Below are 17,657 nucleotides of genomic sequence, written 5' to 3'. Positions count from 1 at the left end.
AGGCGTCCCAGACCACCGGGAAGGGCGTCTCCGGCAAGTCGTTGCACTCAAAGTAGGAGGTAATGCCCCCCCCCCCCCGTATGTCCTCGACATTCGCTGCATCTCGGAGGATACTTGGCGGCACGCACCATTTCCGTTCCTGGGGAGGACAAGCATCTGGGTTCTGCAGGAGCAATTCCACATGAGCGTGGTCAGAAATCGAGATATCGGCCTTTTCGACTCCTAAGGCATCCCGGGAGAGATCATGGGACATAAACAAATAATCAATGCGAGAATAGATATATGAGCATGTGAGTAGAATGAGTACTCCCTCTTGCCCGGGGAAAAATAACGCGACACATCGAACAGCCCTAAGTCTGCGTTCTGCTTGCGTAGCGCTGAGGACATTGTCCCAGCACCACTGAAGGAGCCCTCACTCCGATCCATCTCCGGGCACCAGACCCTGTTTAGATCACCCCCCACAATAAGCGAGGGCCCGCCCTGCGGCACATTGTCTCGGAAGAGGTCTCTGAGGTAGCGGTCCTGCGCTTTGTTGGGGGCATATATGTTGCACAGCGTGAAGCGGAGGTGTCCCACCTCGACACTCACTCTGAGAAAGCGCCCATCCCCACCCCGAAAGGGTCTGTCTTCCCGCCGCCTGATGCCATCCCTGCACAATATCGCCACTCCTGCTGTCTTCGTGTCTGCCGCAGCCCAGAACTGAAGAGGGTACCTAGGGTGTGCCATGCGTGCAGTGTCAGCCTGACAACAAAGGTTGTCTTATCAACTGGAGACTACGAGGAAGTGCGAGAATACCAATTCGAGGCTCTCTTCTGATTCATATAAATAACACAATAGTTTACCTGGAAATAAAGATACCAGGATTATGACATCGCTTCAATAACTCCAACTGTTGATAAAAGCTTTGGCAGATTCTTCTGTTCAAAATATACCCAATTGGAAGATCAGTCCCAGACACCAATTTCACTGAAGAGGTTTTTACTTGATGAAATACTAAGTCCTGATGATGGTCTTATAATATTAAAGAGAAAAGACCGAAACGTCGACCAAAGTCATCAACTCCTCAGCTTTCTCGCACTGAAGGACACCTTTATACATCTGTTGTGTTTGGTCTTCTTCATTTAAATTCTTTTAGGAGCTGATGAAATGTTACGAATTGATGAGTGAATATGAATACACTGCTTTTCATGACCTTGATTTAAAGTTTTGTTCTATTGTTTGTCCCCATGATTTGTTCTTTGTGATTTACTCAAATACAATTCATTTTAAACATAACTTCTCTTGGCTGTGTGCTTCTTCTCTCTTTTGCTTTACGTGTTACTAGATTGAATATACTCTTTCTAAAGAAATTGTCCAACTAATGTTTAAGTAATCCTGTGGATACATTGGCCTCAATTGTTCAATGAGCGTCTCCCTGCAGGGCTGCCGGACAGTCCCCAGCTCTCAGTACTTCAACGCCCTCAAGGAGCTCCGGGGGTGATTTCAAGGCCCCCCTACTCCGCTTTAATAGCGTATAAAGGCCGTCGACAGCGGGAGCCCCGTCAAAGCGCGTCCGCTCACATCGCCTTGCAAGCCACGCCCCATCCAAGCTCTTAGTTTTAAGCCCCCATTCCTGACCATTCATGCTGATCGAATGGTTCTTAGGACCAGGGCTGCTTTTCTGCCTAAGGTGGTGACTCTCTTCCATCTAGGGCAGTCCATTACCCTTCCGACCTTCTATCCTCCCCCTCCCAAGGAGGAAGAGAGACTGCACTGTCTTTACCCTAAGAGGGTGGTATCCTTTTATCTTGATAGAACAAAAGACTTTCGGGTGGATGACCAGCTTTTTGTTGGTTTTGCTGGCTGCCGGAAGGGTAGAGCGGTGCACAAGCGCACACTTTCCAGGTGGATTATTCAATGCATTAAGATCTGCTACTCTCTGGCGGGTAAGGACCCTCCTGTGGGTATAAGAGGGTATAAGAGCGCATTCTACCAGGTCAAAGTTTGCTACTTCTGCGTTGTCTAGAGGTGTACCTGTTGAGGACATTTGCAGAGCCGCGACTTGGGCCTCCCTCCACACTTTAGCGAAGCATTACTGCTTGGATACCGAAGTGAGGAGGGACGGCCACTTTGCGCGCTCTGTCCTCCAAGATTTCCTGGTATAGCAGAGTGGACACCCTCCTCCGGGAGTGGGGACAGCTGTGGGACTCTTTTCACAAGGTGAGGAATCCACTGGCAGATGTATCTATCTATCTATCAAGTTACTTACCTTCGGTAACGCTTTTTCTGGTAGATACTGTATCTGCCTGTGGATTCCTCACTGACACACCCGCCTCAGACACCTAAGCACTCTGCGCCGAAGACTGGCAGCGGTTCATCCATGCCGAAACCTCACTCGGAGCTGAGTAAAAAACCACCCAAAGGCCCGACTCACACGCTTCGGAGCCGAAGAAACACCCAGAACCGAAACAACATGTTCCGGTAAAGGACATTTCAAAAAGTCACACTTCTAAACCAAAAGACCCTAGACCATCTACAGACTCTGTGCCGAAAATACCTCTAACCGAAAACTTCGACGCCAAAGGATCTGCCCTATACAGAAGAACGTTTTACACCAGATCCTCACCAAAAACTCTTGTTAAAGACCCTAAGACGGGCCAACTAGCTCTTGGCTCCAAGAGGAGACCACTAGAAACGCCAGCACCTCCTCCTCCTCCAAAGAAGACATTGCAACCTCTCTATTAAGGATCCCTTCTCCACCACCTCCCCATACTGTTCCTCCTCCCTCACCTCCTCCACCACATCATTCTCCTACACCATCCACTAATCCAGATGATGATGTGGATACAGACTCGGATGACACGGGGGGGTGCACATGACGCAGCAGGGACCAATAGTCCCCCCTCAGTCACCTAATCCTTGGGATGATTATAACACCCCTGAAGTGCCTTACATCCCACAAGATGATGTATACCCTTCCAGGCCTTCCCCACTAGAGGACACTATAGGTTTTAACATACTAGTCGAAAGAGCTGCCCAGTACCATGGGGTTGACATGCCCACTGATGCTGTGGAGGAAGATTTTGTTTTAGACACTTTTGATAACACACAAAGGTCTACTGCCATTTTGCCAATGCTTAAAGGCGTCATTAAGCACGCAACAGAGGTTTTTAAAGATCCTGTCAGGGCTCGGGTCCTCAACCCTCGCATTGAGAAAAAATATAAAGCTGCCCCTACAGACCCTGTTTACATCAAAGGTCCAGCACCACTAGATTCTTTAGTAGTGTCTAATGCACGTAAAGGTACTAATTCACAAACATCAGGTGAGGCCTCACCACCAGACAAAGAATCTAAGCTCCTTGGCGCCTCTGTTAAACGAACAGCGTCACAGGCAGCTAACATTTGGAGTATTGCCAATACCCAAGCGTTGTTGGCAAGATATGACAGGGCACATTATGATGAGCTGGAGTCCATAATGCAGCATCTACTAGACAAATATAAAAATAGGGCCAATGAACTCCTACAGGAAGGTAAAAATATTACGAATAAAGTGCAATAGAACCAGTTCCTCTGCACCAACAAAACAAGGGGGTTTACTCCCTATATTTTCTTATTCCAAAAAAAGGACGGCTCTCTAAGGCCTATTCTAGACCTCAGACCGCTAAACATATACATACAGTCAGACCATTTTCACATGGTCACACTCCAGCAAGTCCTTCCTCTCCTGTTACAAAACTACTTCCTTGCTACTCTAGATCTCAAGGACGCATACTTCCACATTCCCATTCACAAGGCTCGCAGGAAGTATCTCAGATTTGTAATAATGACCTGCACTATCAATTCAAAGTTTTCCCATTCGGAGTCACAACAGCACCAAGAGTATTCACCAAGTGCCTAGCAGTAGTGGCAGCACATTTACGAAGACAGCACATAAATGTCTTCCCGTACTTCGACGACTGGCTCATAAAAGCCAGCTCATACAACCAGTGTGTGGAGCACACTCACGCCACAATCCAACTGCTCCATAACTTTGGGTTCACAATTAACCTGCAGCCATCCAAAGTACAGCAGTACCTCAGTGCTACAATAAACACCTCAACAGCGCTAGCTTATCCCACTCCAGTAAGGATAGCAAGCATGCAAACCCTTCTCACAAAGTTTCAGCCACAACACTCCCTTTCAGCACGAGTGTTCATGCAACTCATAGGGATGATTGCCTTTTGCATTTTCATAGTGCTCCATGCAAGACTTTAAATGTGTACTCTAGAAGAGTGCCTATCATGTCAATGGAACCAGGCTCAAGGTCAATTAACAGACCTAGTGTTGGTAGACGGCCGGACTTATCGCTCTCTGCAGTGGTGGAACACCAAAAACCTTTCCAAAGGGTGACCGTTCCTAGAGCCAGTTCCCCAAATAGTCTTGACAGCGGACTCATCGCTCTCTGGCTGAGGAGCCCATCTGCTGCAACACACCATGCAAGGCAGGTGGACACCAAAATAAAAGTTTCTCCATATCAATCACCTAGAGTTACTAGCTATATTCCTAGCACTGAAAGCTTTAAAAAAACAAGTGTCAAACAAGGCTTTGTTATTCCGCATGACAGCCATGTACTACAGTCAGAAACAGGGCGGAACACACTCCCTACAACTTTCTCGACTAGCTCAGGACATATGACGCTGGGCTATACCTCAAAACATATTCCTTCTAGCCCAACATGTTCCAGGAGTACAAAACACCATAGCAGATTTGTTAAGTCGTTAGACACAACAAACCCTCAAGTGGGAACTTCATATGAAAGTTCTTCAACCATTCTTTCAGATGTGGGGACAATCATGAAAACGTCAAATGCCCAAGCTTCGCCGCCAGATTTCCACACCCATTGTCCAAAGGCAATGCAATATGGATGAGCTGGTCAAACAGATTTGCGTACGCTTTTCCACTTCTACCAATCATGCCACTAGTAGTACGCAAACTACAGCAGAATTCTCTAACCCTCAGCCTAGTTGCTCCAACGTTTGCCAGACAGCCGTGGTACACAACACTGCTACAACTGTCTGTGGTACCGCACCAAAAATTATACCTGTCCCCGCACCTTTTAACACAGAACAATGGAGACATCAGGCACCCAGACCCAGCTCAGCTCAACCTAGCAATTTGGCTCCTGAGGTCTTAGAATTTGGATATCTGCACCTTCCTCCAGACTGCATGAATATCATAAAAGAAGCTAGACGCTCTACCACTAGAGCATGCTATGCAGCCAAGTGGAAATGCTTTGTAATATATTGTCACAACAATAATATTAACCCCTTAGATGTGTCTATTCAACACATCATAGGATACTTGTTGCACCTCTAAAGATGTAACTTAACCTACTTGTGTTTTAGACTGCATCTTGCTGCAATAGCAGCATATCTGCAAAACAGACAGCATCCATCTCTGTTCAGAGTGCCTGCTATTAAAGCCTTTATGGAATGTCTTAAAATAATAATTCCTCCTAGAGTGCCACCTTCACCTGTGTGGAATTTAAACATTGTTCTCACACGGCTAATGGGACCTCCCTTCGCATACAGATTTGTTACCACAAAGCTAAACATACTTTATCTGCTCCTCCTAAAGCCCATTCTACAAGAAAAATAGGGGCTTCAATAGCATTTTTAGGGAACATTCCCCTATATGACATCTTCAGAGCAGCTACAGGGTCTACACCGCACACATTCACAAAACACTATTGTGTAGAGGTGGTTGCCTCTAAGAGAGGGTACTGCTATCCAGTCTATGCACAGTGTGTAATCTGCAGCTCATATGCCTAGAATGGAAAATGCTACTTACCAATATGCATCTGTTCTTGGCATGTAGAGCAGCAGAGTTACACACACCCAACCGCCTCCCCGGCTACCCTTGTCTGTTCCAGTATTATCTTAATTAGATACAGCTTACATGGACATCTGAGGATGGAGCCGATGCCCATGCGCAATGTGGTCCAAAGGAGGAGTCGCCTATCTTGTGACTTCCAAAGAACTTTTCAGGACAACAACAAACTGCAAACATCCGGGCCCAACACTAGGTGGCGATCTATGCACAGTGTGTAACTCTGCAGCTCTACATGCCAAGAACAGATGCATACTGGTAAGTAGCATTTTCCTTCGACATCAAGAAACATTGACTACATCCCATCAGCTCGATTCCGGTCGTCGACACGGGCCGTTGGGCCTATCCACGCCGTGAGGCCTACAGCTCATGGAAAGGACTCCGTTCAAGAAATTTCCCCTGTGTGGAGCAAAATTCCCGCACAGTGACATCACAAGGTCTATAACCTGTGCTTATCACCAGAACACGACGAGTCCAGCTGTCCGGCCTGTGCATCCTTTCGAACCAAGAAGACTATTCGAGATCGAAGAGCCCGTCGACAAATCATGCAGAGATCAGCTCCAGAACCAGACGACATCTTCGACGAAGGTCCAGATATACCCGAGAAAGATTCCGAAGATCTCTAAATCGTATCTGGGGCAGACGACTCCGATGACTCCATACCTTCGGGTCAACGCGTGAGTACTACTGCCCCTGCCCCATCTCCGAAACACAAATCGAAGGCCAAGGTCAACACTCCGCCTCCAGGGCCCAGTCGCAACCAAAAAACTACTTCAAAAGCCCAGCCTTCGAGCTTGGCTCCGAAGAAAATACAAAAGCCTTCCGGTAGCTCAGGACCGAGCAAACAGCATGTGCCGGTACCACCAGCTCCATCGGCACCGAAACCCGAAAGAAGTCCGGGTTCCGAAAAAAACTCCAAAACAGTCGACTTCAAAAGATAAATCGGCTCAGAGTATAAAAAAGACTGTTTCCGACGCTTCCACGCCGACTAAACCAGCTTCGGCTCCAAAGCCAAGATCTTCGGAGCCAAGATCTACGCCAAAGGACTCTGTCACAACTCCTAAGGTTAAAGACACACAAAAGACACAACCACGCTTGGAACCAAAAAAATCGGCACTGAAAGCGGTTCATGAGGAAGAGGAGCTTTTTCACCCTCATCCTCGACAGAAAAAAATCTATATTGACCCAGACACAGGACATGTGTCTACGGGGCCGCACAGAAAGAGGAAATTGGATACAGCACCTCCACATCCAGTGCCTGTAAAGAAGGACTTTGCTACATCACCTATGCGCCCTTCTTCTCTTGTACCTCCATCTATCTCTCCTCCTCTTTCTTCACCTCAAAATTCTCCACCTCATTTCTCACTACAACATACACCTCATAATAATGACGATGATGATATTATGGGGGGAGGGAATGACCCAAATGACCCTTTTAACTACCCAACAGATCCACCTGACTGGGAGGACCTAATCCCACCAGATGTTCCACAGAATGTACCAGATATTCCTGATCCATATGCATACCCATCCAAACCTTCTCCTTCTGAAGATAATATTGGGTTTGGACACTTACTTAATAGAGCTGCCATCCATCATGGGGTCACAATGCACTCGGATGAGGCAGAAGAGGATTTTCTACTTGACACTTTTGAGCAAGCCCAGAGGTCAGTGCAAATTCTACCTATGATCAAAGGAGTAATTAAACACACACCAGAAGTGTTTAAAGACCCTGTACGGGCTAGGATCATAAAACCTAGAATAGAAAAGAAATATAGGCCTGCTTCTGGGGACCCTGCATACATTAAAGGACAGTTACCTTTAGACTCGCTAGTCATTTCCAACGCTAGAAAAGGAGCAAACTCACAAACATCAGGTGATGCACCACCTCCTGATAAAGAGTCAAAAATGATGGATGCTTCAGGCAAGAAAATAGCTGCCCAAGCAGGTAACACTTGTCGCATAGCTAATATACAAGCCCTCCTTGCAAGATATGACCAGGCTCATTATGATCAGATAGAAACACTCCTACAGCATCTACCTGACCAATATAAAGAACATGCTAATGACCTTATTCAAGAAGGTAAGCTAATTTCTAATGCGCCCATCAAGTGTGCACTTGATGCAGCAGACACTGCGTCTAGAGCAATAAACACTAGTGTCCTCCTCAACGACATGCATGGCTACGCATCTCGGGAGTTAAGCAAGAGGTGCAAACTACCATATTAAATCAACCATTTAATCAACAGCAGCTTTTTGGCCCAGCTGTAGACACAGCACTTGCAAAAATCAAAAAAGATACTGAGACTGCCAAATCTAAAGGAGCTTTGCAGTCCACTCAAACAAGAGGCTCCTTTCGTCGCTCCTTTTACAGAGGAGGCTCCAAACAAGCTGGAGCAGACAACTCAGCTTCTTTTAAAAACACTACACAATCATCCTTCAATAGAGGATACTTTAGATGAGGCTACAGAGGTAATAACAACAAAGGCAGAGGAAGCGTTAATAACAACAATCGGACCTCTCCCAACACAAAGCAGTGACTTCCTTCCGCTCCCCCCAACAGCATTCCACTCCTGTAGGGGGGAGAATAGCACAGTTCCTACCCGTCTGGAATTCCATCACAACAGACAAGTGGGTAAGACAGATTATCCAATATGGCTACTGCCTAGAACTCACAGCTACCCCATCACATATACCACACAGACAGCGTCCAATGTCTACGGAACACCTTGCTCTGCTCAAACAAGAGGTTCTATCATTGCTTCAAAAAGACACAATAGAAATAGTTCCATTAAAACACCAATGGACAGGGGTTTACTCACTTTATTTCCTAATACCCAAGAAGGAAGGGACACTAAGACCAATTCTTGACCTCAGGCCCCTCAATCTGTATATACACTCAGATCATTTTCATATGATCACTTTACAAGTTGCTCCGATTGTTGCAACAAGGTGATTTCCTGACTACACTAGATCTCAAGGATCCTTACTTCGACATTCCCATACATCCTTCTCACAGGAAGTATCTACGGTTTGTGCTAGAAGGACAACACTATCAGTTCAAAGTCCTTCCATTTGGGGTAACAACTGCACCAAGAGTGTTTCCAAAGTGCCTAGCAGTAGTAGCAGCACATCTCAGAAGACAACACATGCATGTCTTTCCATACCTAGACTATTGGCTCATAAAAGCCAAGTCATTCAACCAGTGTGTCCAACACACATCTCAAACATTGCACAACTTAGGGTTCACAATCAACTACACCAAGTCGCATCTCATGTACATCAATACCTAGGGGCCACAATAAACAGGTCTACAGATCTAGCGTATCCCAGTCCAGCACGGTGCATAGTATTCAAACCTTAATCACAAGGTTTCAGAACCAACTCTCTTTCCCAGCCAGAGTTTTCATGCAACTAATAGGCATGATGGCATCTTGCATTTTTATTGTACCATATGCACGACTGCAAATGCGTCCACTGCAGAAATGTCTAGCATTACATTGGAACCAGTCTCAAGGACAACTTACAGACCTGGTGGAACACCAAAACCTTGTCCAGAAGGCGGCAGTTCCTCGAGCCAGTTCCACAGATAGTTCTCACAACCGATGCATCCCTGACAGGATGGGGAGCCCATCTCCTACACTATACAACTCAGAAAAATTAAACCACTCAACAAAAAGTGCTCCACACCAATCACCTAGAGCTGCTAGCAATATTCCTAGCATTCAAGTCCTTTCAAGTACATGTACAGAACAAAGCTGTCTTAATCCGCACGGATAACATGACAGCCATTTACTACATTCAAAAACAAGGAGGCACACATTCTCTGCAACTGTCCCAGCTTGCACAAAACATTTGGAGATGGGCCATTCCAAAAAACATATACCTGCTAGCAGAACACCTTCCAGGGGTTGACAACCAGATTGCAGATCTGTTAAGTCGACAGACACAACAGATTCACGAATGAGTACTACATCCACAAGTTCTTCTACAATTCTTTCACAAGTGGGGTCACCCAGACATAGATCTGTTTGCCACACACGAAAACGCAAAATGCCCAACCTTCGCCGCCAGGTTTCCACACCTGCTGTCCAAGGGCAATGCGATCTGAATGAACTGGTCAGGCAGATTTGCGTACGCTTTTCCGCCACTCCCATTAATACCACTAGTAGTGTGCAAGCTACAACAGTCTCTCAAAATTATTCTAGTAGCTCCCACATGGGCACGCCAACCGTTTCACAACGCTACTAGAACTCTCTCTAGTTCCACACCAAAGACTGTGCCTGACACCATCCATGCTAACGCAGAACAATGGAGAAGTCAGACATCTAGATCCAAGTCAATTGAATCTGGCGATCTGGCTCCTGAAGTCTTTGAGGCCCAGTCGAGACCGAAATCTACCCTCAGACGCCCCGCCTTCGAGCTCGGCTCAGAGGAAAAAGACTACGCCTTCCGGTGCCTCGGCACCGAAGAAACCACATGTGCCAATTTCACCTCCTCCATTGGCACCGAAACATCCTTCGACACCGAAGGACTCTTCGACACCAAAGCCAAGACGCCCTTCGGTGCCCAAAGACAAAGATCCTTCGGCACCCAAACCAAAAGACACATCAGTGCCGAAGCCAAAAACTGTACCGGATCGGAAAGCTTTGACTCTGAAACCTTCCGGTTCAAAAAATAAAGATGGAAAGCCAGAGTCCGGCGCCGCAGGGCCAACAAGCCCGGTCTCCACGCCGAAATCTCCAACATCGGTACCAAAGACTCCAAGGCCTGATACAGAGACACCTAAACCCTCTAAAAAGCCTACCAAGCCGAAACCACCTTCGGCACCGAAAAATTTGCCACAGGACTCAATAACTACTCTTAAAGCAAAAATCGACGCCGAAGAAGATTGTAGAGGAGGAAGAACTGTTTAGACCAGATCCTAAACATAAAAAGGTCTATCAATCAAAAAACTGGACATGTGGAAGCAATTCCTTACAAGAAGAGACCAGCAGACACACCACTTCTTCCTGTGGTTCCTGCCAAAAAGGATTGTGCAACTTCTCCAATGCACCCTTCCAATTGTTTACAGACTGTATTACTACTGTAAAGTACTTATTGCGTACCTGTACCATGCTTGCTTGGTTCTATGAATCAAAATAACTAAAAAAATATTTTATACAAAAACAATTGATCTGAAGTTCAGTCTTTAAGTGTGTGAATTAATTTGCTGACTGTGTACAACAACTGCTTAACACTGTCCTCTGATACGCTGAAGCAAGAGGCATGGTCATTTTGCATTAGATATGCTTCAGGATTCTCTTCCCTGACCACTCAGTCATACACACCTCATGTAAGGGGGTACTGCTCTATAATCTATTCAAGAGGTGAGGAATCTGCTAGTAGAATGTATTTTGTTGTGCTGCAATTGTCTTTGCCTCTACGTGCATGCGATAAATGACTAAGGAAGTGACACCGATGTGCCAGTTTGGTGCTATATGGGCCAGTTACATCCCACTTGCCCACCCCACAGTGCAGAGATAGAGCCAGCGCCACCTACTGGCATAAGAAAGCAATTCAATCTTTATGGATCCTGTCTGATGCCTGTAGATATTCAAGAAGTGAGAAACCTGCAGGTATCTAGATCATCTACCAGATTGCTATGGAAGGCAACTTTTTCGATATGTCTTGTTGGTAGTAGTTGCCCTAACTGGGCATTTCATTTGTGGTTTCCAATTTAATATGTTACTCTATATTTTAAGTTTTTGTCCGGGTTCCAACTCTTCGAACCTAAACTAATTGACCCTGTTCCCTGGTAGTTTAGGTTCCTAAATAGTAATTTGGTTGGCCAATTCAGTTCTTTCGTAGTTTTGTAGCCATGAAACGACTGTGGTAAATGATTGTAAAGATTATACTAATGTGAATTGCTCAGTAGCTGCTGATTGTCACAGGATCTAAAGAAAAATCTCTTACAGTGGGGCACAGATTTGATAAAGTGAAGCTGGTATAACTACCAATTTCGGTTTACATCAACAAGACTTTGGCAGTGTGTAGGGATGTCTGCCTAGAACAATACCTGTATCAAGCTATGTCGGAAGTATGACAGTGGCACACTCACAAGACGTTTGCTTATGATGCATCTGTACCAAACAAGACTCATGCAGCATATGTCCTTTGCTCACCCGAAGCCCCTCGGAGACAGTGAGGCACAGTTCTGGGTTGCAGGACACAACAAGAAGCATGGTCTGTTTCTGTCAAAATAGCTGTTATTGGGTACGTCTAGGGCAATGTCGAGGGCAAAAACAGGAATCACAACCATAGCTCCTTGAAATCCAGAGGCTTCCACTCCAGCAATAGATTGCCCATTTGGTGGTCATGACACCTAACTCTAACCTCTGTCTAACACTGATCCGATAACTTCTTCGGAGAAGATGCTTCCTGTGCCATAATCTACTCCGCAGCAGCACGTTGTTTCAAGCACACCAAGCTGCAGTTTGTTCGTTCCGCCTCCCTCTGGTGTGCCATTAACCCATTGAGGCCTCCAGGTGACTCTCTCTCTCCTATGGTGCTGACTGACCACAATCGAAGTCATCCTGCTCCGCTAACAGCTTTGCCAAGTGCTTGTGCGCCTACAAGAGCCTGTCTGATGTAGAGGTATGCAATTACCAAAACAATTGCTAAGGGTGATGGACTATACATTCTAGTTTAACAGCCTCAGTAATAATAGTTGAAGTGGATGGAGGACATTGTGGGGTCATAATCACCCATCATTCAAGGCCTCCAATGTGTTCTGCATGATGAAAAGGCAGATAATTTGCTTTATCTTGTTAAATTGATGCCTGTATCTTGATTTGCAGAATGTTAGTAGCTGAGACACCTCTCTGAACTCTGTCTTGGATTAGTCTTTATGGTGCCTACTTTGCAGTTGTGTTTCAGTGTGTTGCACAAGTCCTGAAATTGCAGCTCCCCACTGAGATGAAGGCTGACCTCTAAAAACTGTATGTATGCATGCACTATTTGTAGCACAAACCTAGCCAAAAGCCAACTGAACATTGTACAGAGTCAAATATGAACATAAAGTCAACGAGTGATAGAGGTTGCTGGTTTTTCGATTGGCTATTCATTGTGATGTAGTGTTGTTTAAAGAGATGCATCTTCTGCTCGTTCCTGAATTGATGCAGTGTTCAGGTATTCAGGATGGGTACAAGGATGTTGTTCCTGATCTTAGATACATATATGTAAAAAGCCTGATGGCTTTTTTTTTGTTTTTTGCACTTCTTGGTTTTCATTCTGACGGTGTCTGGCCACAGGTGCACCATGTGCCAACAGGGGAGTCAGTGAAGCTCCAACAGCACAGGGCGCGTAAAATGTAATTATGGGGTGCTCCTGTAGGTGTTAACCACCATCCAGATTTAAAGATATGAGGGTTTGAACAGCAGTTCTGAAGTCTGGAAGAAATAGTTTCTTTTTCATAGACAAGTGAGCTGCTACCAGGTCATGTTTGTTTTTGCAGTCTGTTCCTTGATGGTGATGTCAATATCCAGAGTGAATCCAAGTGACTTGGCATGCGATTTAAAATTGGGGTTCTAAACCGTCAAGGTTCATGTCATTGAGCCAAATTTGTACTATTTATTACTTGTCATTTTTGTGCATATAACTGAAATTCTCCCTTCGTTGAGGTGCTGGATTTCCGGATCAGGATGAAGTGGAGGCAGTGTTGTAGGTGTTTGATGTCTGAAGCAGAGGAGACTCATGTAGAGAGGGGCATGACACAGCCCCCTGCAGCCTAAGCACTGCAGTGGGGACCCCCAATCCTTCAGGGCCCCCCACCATTTCAACTGTGCCCCATTCTGCCCAAGGCCTATGGATATTTGTGAGATTTGGGATAATCTGGAGCCCATCATTTCGCATTCACATTTTACGGGGGTATAATTTTTACATTGCACCATTTATGTAGAGTTGTATATCATCAGCATATTGGTGAACCTTGATGCTGTCATCTGCAAGTAGAACCCCAAGGTGCTCTAGATAGAGTTGAAGATAACAGGGGACCATATGGAACCCAGAGGGACTCTGGAAGTGATGGGCATATATTGCAACCTGGAGGTGGCCTGATGAACATACTGATGCTTGGCAGAAAGACAGGAATAAAACCAGTGAAGAACATTGCCAGTGAATCCCATGGACGGTGGTCGACTGGTCGACTGTGTCAAAGGTAGCTGAGGGGTCTAACAACATCAGGAGGCTTCAACTGCTTTAGCTTGGGACCTCCAGTCTTAAATATGTGCCAGGCAGCCACATGGGTATCTTTCCATTCTTTCACCCGGCACAACTAAATTAATGCACAACTTAGCAGAGGACCATTTTGCCAGCTTGCTCCTGTAAGACTTCCTTGTGTAATGTCTGCTCCCCGAACAATTCTCATTGCAGGGAGCTTTGCTTTTGGGTTGGTTCCGAAGGTGAGGCATCTGTAGGTAGACGTATCCATCAGAAGGGTACTACCCGTCAATTACACTCTTTTTAGTGAATACTGACCACAGGTTCCTCACCAACCGGCCCCTTTTTTTCTGTTATGTAGTGGACTTTTATGTTCTAATCAGGTCCCAAGCTAGCTGGCTTGCACTTCAAATAAAAGATAATGTTGATTCATGTGAGCTGTAGATCACATGCTTTGCATAGCCTGCCATCTAGAGTTGGGTCCGGATGTTTGCACTTTGTTTTTGTTCAAAGAAGTCTTTTCTAGTAAAGAGGTAGGTGGTGACTCCTTTTGGTGATAGTGCGCATGGGCATCGACTCTATTGTTGGATTGTTTTTTTCCGCCTTCGGGTTCAAATATGAATTGCTGCCCTCCGGTTCGGCACCGTTTATCGGGTTCACCAGGCATCAGTGTGCTTGGGTAGCTCCTTTATACAGCTGCATGTCGTCCTGTTCGGAGACAGGACGAAGTCTCAGTAGAGGTCTGTGGCCCTACCTGTCAACGGGCAGGAGCTACTGCAAAAGTTTTTCGTTTCTATAGCATCAGCGAAGATTTACAAGGTAAGGAATATGTGGTTAGGGTATCAATAAGATAGACCCTTAAGAAAGGTAAGTAACTTATTCTTTTGTGGACTTCAAATTGAACGACATGTTGACAGATATGGCCGCTAATTTCCAATAGAGCACTTAAAATAATATTTCTGCAATAATTCTCAGGTTATTTGTTTTTCTCTTTATCTTTAGGTAGATTGGGTCCAATGTGACGGCAGTTGCAACCAATGGTTTCATCAGGTCTGTGTTGGAGTTACCTCAGAAATGGCAGAAAAGGAAGATTATGTCTGCATTCGGTGCACAGCAAACAATGTTATGAAACGAAAATAGAACTTATTTTGCAAAACATTCAGGACTTTAGTAATTGTTTCGTTCCCTTTTACCTGCTCACTCCTGACCTCCCACCCCTCCTCCTATCCCTTGCAACAGCCACAGGACTAGGTTCTACTGCAAGACTGCAATTGGTGCTATTTCTACCCTCTTGGGAACATTTTTCAGAACTCTTTACAAAAGACAGACTTTTTTGGACAATTTTGTATATTTTTCTTACGAGCAGTTTGTGGTGGTGTTGGCAGTAAGGGCGGGGTCTGTTATCCTGTTTCTCCAGCCAGGGTTTTCAGTGATTTGGAGTCTTTGATACATGCACCTTTTAATGTACAGAGTTACCACTCATACCTCAGCATGGGATTCACCAAGCCACTCCTCTCAAGTCTCTGGTGCTGGAAAGGGAAGAACAAAGCAGGTCCACAAATACTATTAAATCCTCCCTGGAATTGCTGCTCCCCTTACAGCATCCTAAAAAAACCTGTTACCCTTTTTGTTTCTTCCCACACCACCCAATATCCCTCCCACACCTTGACCCATTTTGTTATTTTTTTTTGTAGACTAGTTTTATTTATCTGAGCAATAACCGGTATGTCTGGTTTCAGTGGCTGGAATTGAATTCTAAACGGCGTGTTGGTGCTTTTAGCATTGATTGGTATACAGAACGGAGATGTTTAGGGTTTAGTGTAACTGACAAATTTGTGGTGTAGCAGACAGGAGATCTGTGAAGTTAAAACCACACCTGTACTTTGGCTTTCCCTTTTTAGGGGGTAGCTTGTATCAAATGTTGCAGTTTATATTGTGAAATAAACCCTTGGTTACCTTGTAAAATCAGTGTTGTGTTATTTACCAAGTATTACCTTGCATTCATTTGTGTTCTTGTGTGAAATACGGGGTGCTGACATGGGGTGTCTATAGTGTCTTGTTAATATGAATAGGAGGTCCCTTCTGGTCCCTCATGGACTTCTTAGAAGAATGATGTAATGGTTTGGGTGTGTCTGGGTGTGGTTAATAAAGTTCATGATGCAGTGCGTACAGTTAGTTAAAGGTTGCACTGTGAAGAATGAAGACGTGCACCACAGAGCTTCTTGTGTGGCGTGGTAATTTGCAAGATATTAGGCTGGGGAGGACGCTAAAACAACAGACGAATTAGCGGATCAAGCCAAAGTAACGAGAGTGCTTTCCATGAGAGCTTGCCGAAGTGCATCAAATTGATCATGTGTGCCATGTGCGCCTCAGTCGGAGTGAAGCAGTCGATGGTTGGCTATGTGGAGAAAAGAGCCACTCCAGCCAGTGCAAGACTTTCGAAGAAGGCAAAGGCCCTACGGAAAGTTCAGTCACAGCCCGTAACATGCTCGTATGACTAAAAGAGGTGCTGTGCCGCAACACAACAGAGGCAGCATACATACAGCATGTCAGCTCTAAAGGCAGCATCAACCATGTACAGAGAAGCACGAACGTCTGCGAAACCCTGATGCAGACAAGCGCACCAAAAGCTGAATCATCCAGGTGCCACGAAACGCTAATAGCAGTGAAATCCAGGTATGATGCAGAAGGTTGAGAGTGGTGACAACCCTGTACAGGATACCAACAGTTACTCACAGCCTAAGATGAAAGAGGCCACACAACATCAGATCGGCTGCAACAACACTGATGCAAGCATGCAGCTGGGGCTCAGAGATGGTAAGAATGGAGCAGGTCCAAGCGGGAAGCCGACGGCCCCAGAGCAAGCCCCACTCTCAAAAGCAGGAAATTCCACAGGTGGTTATGATGCCACCATGTTCTTTAAGCCGCCACTTCCAGCCAATACCGGCAAAACTGAATATTGGCCCGTCATTGTGTCATGGCCTAGGAAAGCATAAGACGAAGTACAACTTCATATCATAACATTTGCCCTGTTGCTCAACGGCATCATCAAATTGCTTTTCACTTGCAGGAAGCTGTTGAGAAAAAACTGGAAATGCTGTTAAAACCTGATATAATTGAACGCTCTACTGTCCCGACACAAGGGTTTTCACCCATAGTGGTAGTGCCCAAAAAGGACAGTGGAGGTGCCGTGCACATCTGTGTTGACATGTGTTAAGCTAAGAAGGCAATTGAGAGAGAACAACATCCTGGTTTGCACATTGCAGATATGATCCCACAGCTGAATGATGCTAAAGTATCATCAACTCGAAATAGAGGAAAACTGCAGGTACATTGCCACCTTTTAGACCCGTAATGTTTTATTAAGTTAAAAAAAGACTATGTTTTGGGGGTGTCATCAACTGCAGAACATTTCAGGATGTCATTAGCGGTATAATACAAGCGCCTAATTATAGTGATGATATACTAGTATTTGGGGCACACTCTAAAGGAACAGGACAAAGCCCTTACGCAAGTATACGGATTGCTGATGCTGATCTCACTTTGAAAGCAGTAAAGTGTGAGTTTCACAAAATAAAACTCAAATTACTTGGGCATATTTTCTTCGAAAA

The 17,657-nt window shown here is 45.4% G+C and overlaps 1 protein-coding gene across 2 annotated transcripts in view; it reads left to right on the top strand.

Annotated features, from left to right (window-relative positions):
- Window positions 1-16,011, top strand: part of KDM5B (lysine demethylase 5B) — an 856,576-nt gene extending 840,565 nt beyond the window's left edge. For both annotated transcript variants that reach the window (XM_086923073.1, XM_086923072.1), the window contains one exon: window positions 15,049-16,011. In XM_086923073.1, coding sequence (XP_086779199.1) covers window positions 15,049-15,186 — 138 coding nt within the window. In that variant the 3' untranslated portion in view covers window positions 15,187-16,011. The remainder of the gene's footprint in view (window positions 1-15,048) is intronic.
- The last annotated feature ends 1,646 nt before the right edge of the window (window positions 16,012-17,657 follow it).

Source organism: Lissotriton vulgaris, chromosome 5 (assembly GCF_964263255.1).
Source record: "Lissotriton vulgaris chromosome 5, aLisVul1.2, whole genome shotgun sequence".
Taxonomy (NCBI): Eukaryota; Metazoa; Chordata; class Amphibia; order Caudata; family Salamandridae; genus Lissotriton; species Lissotriton vulgaris.
The sequence above is the reverse complement of the archived record's forward strand: the minus strand, read 5'-3'. Positions and strand labels throughout refer to the sequence as shown.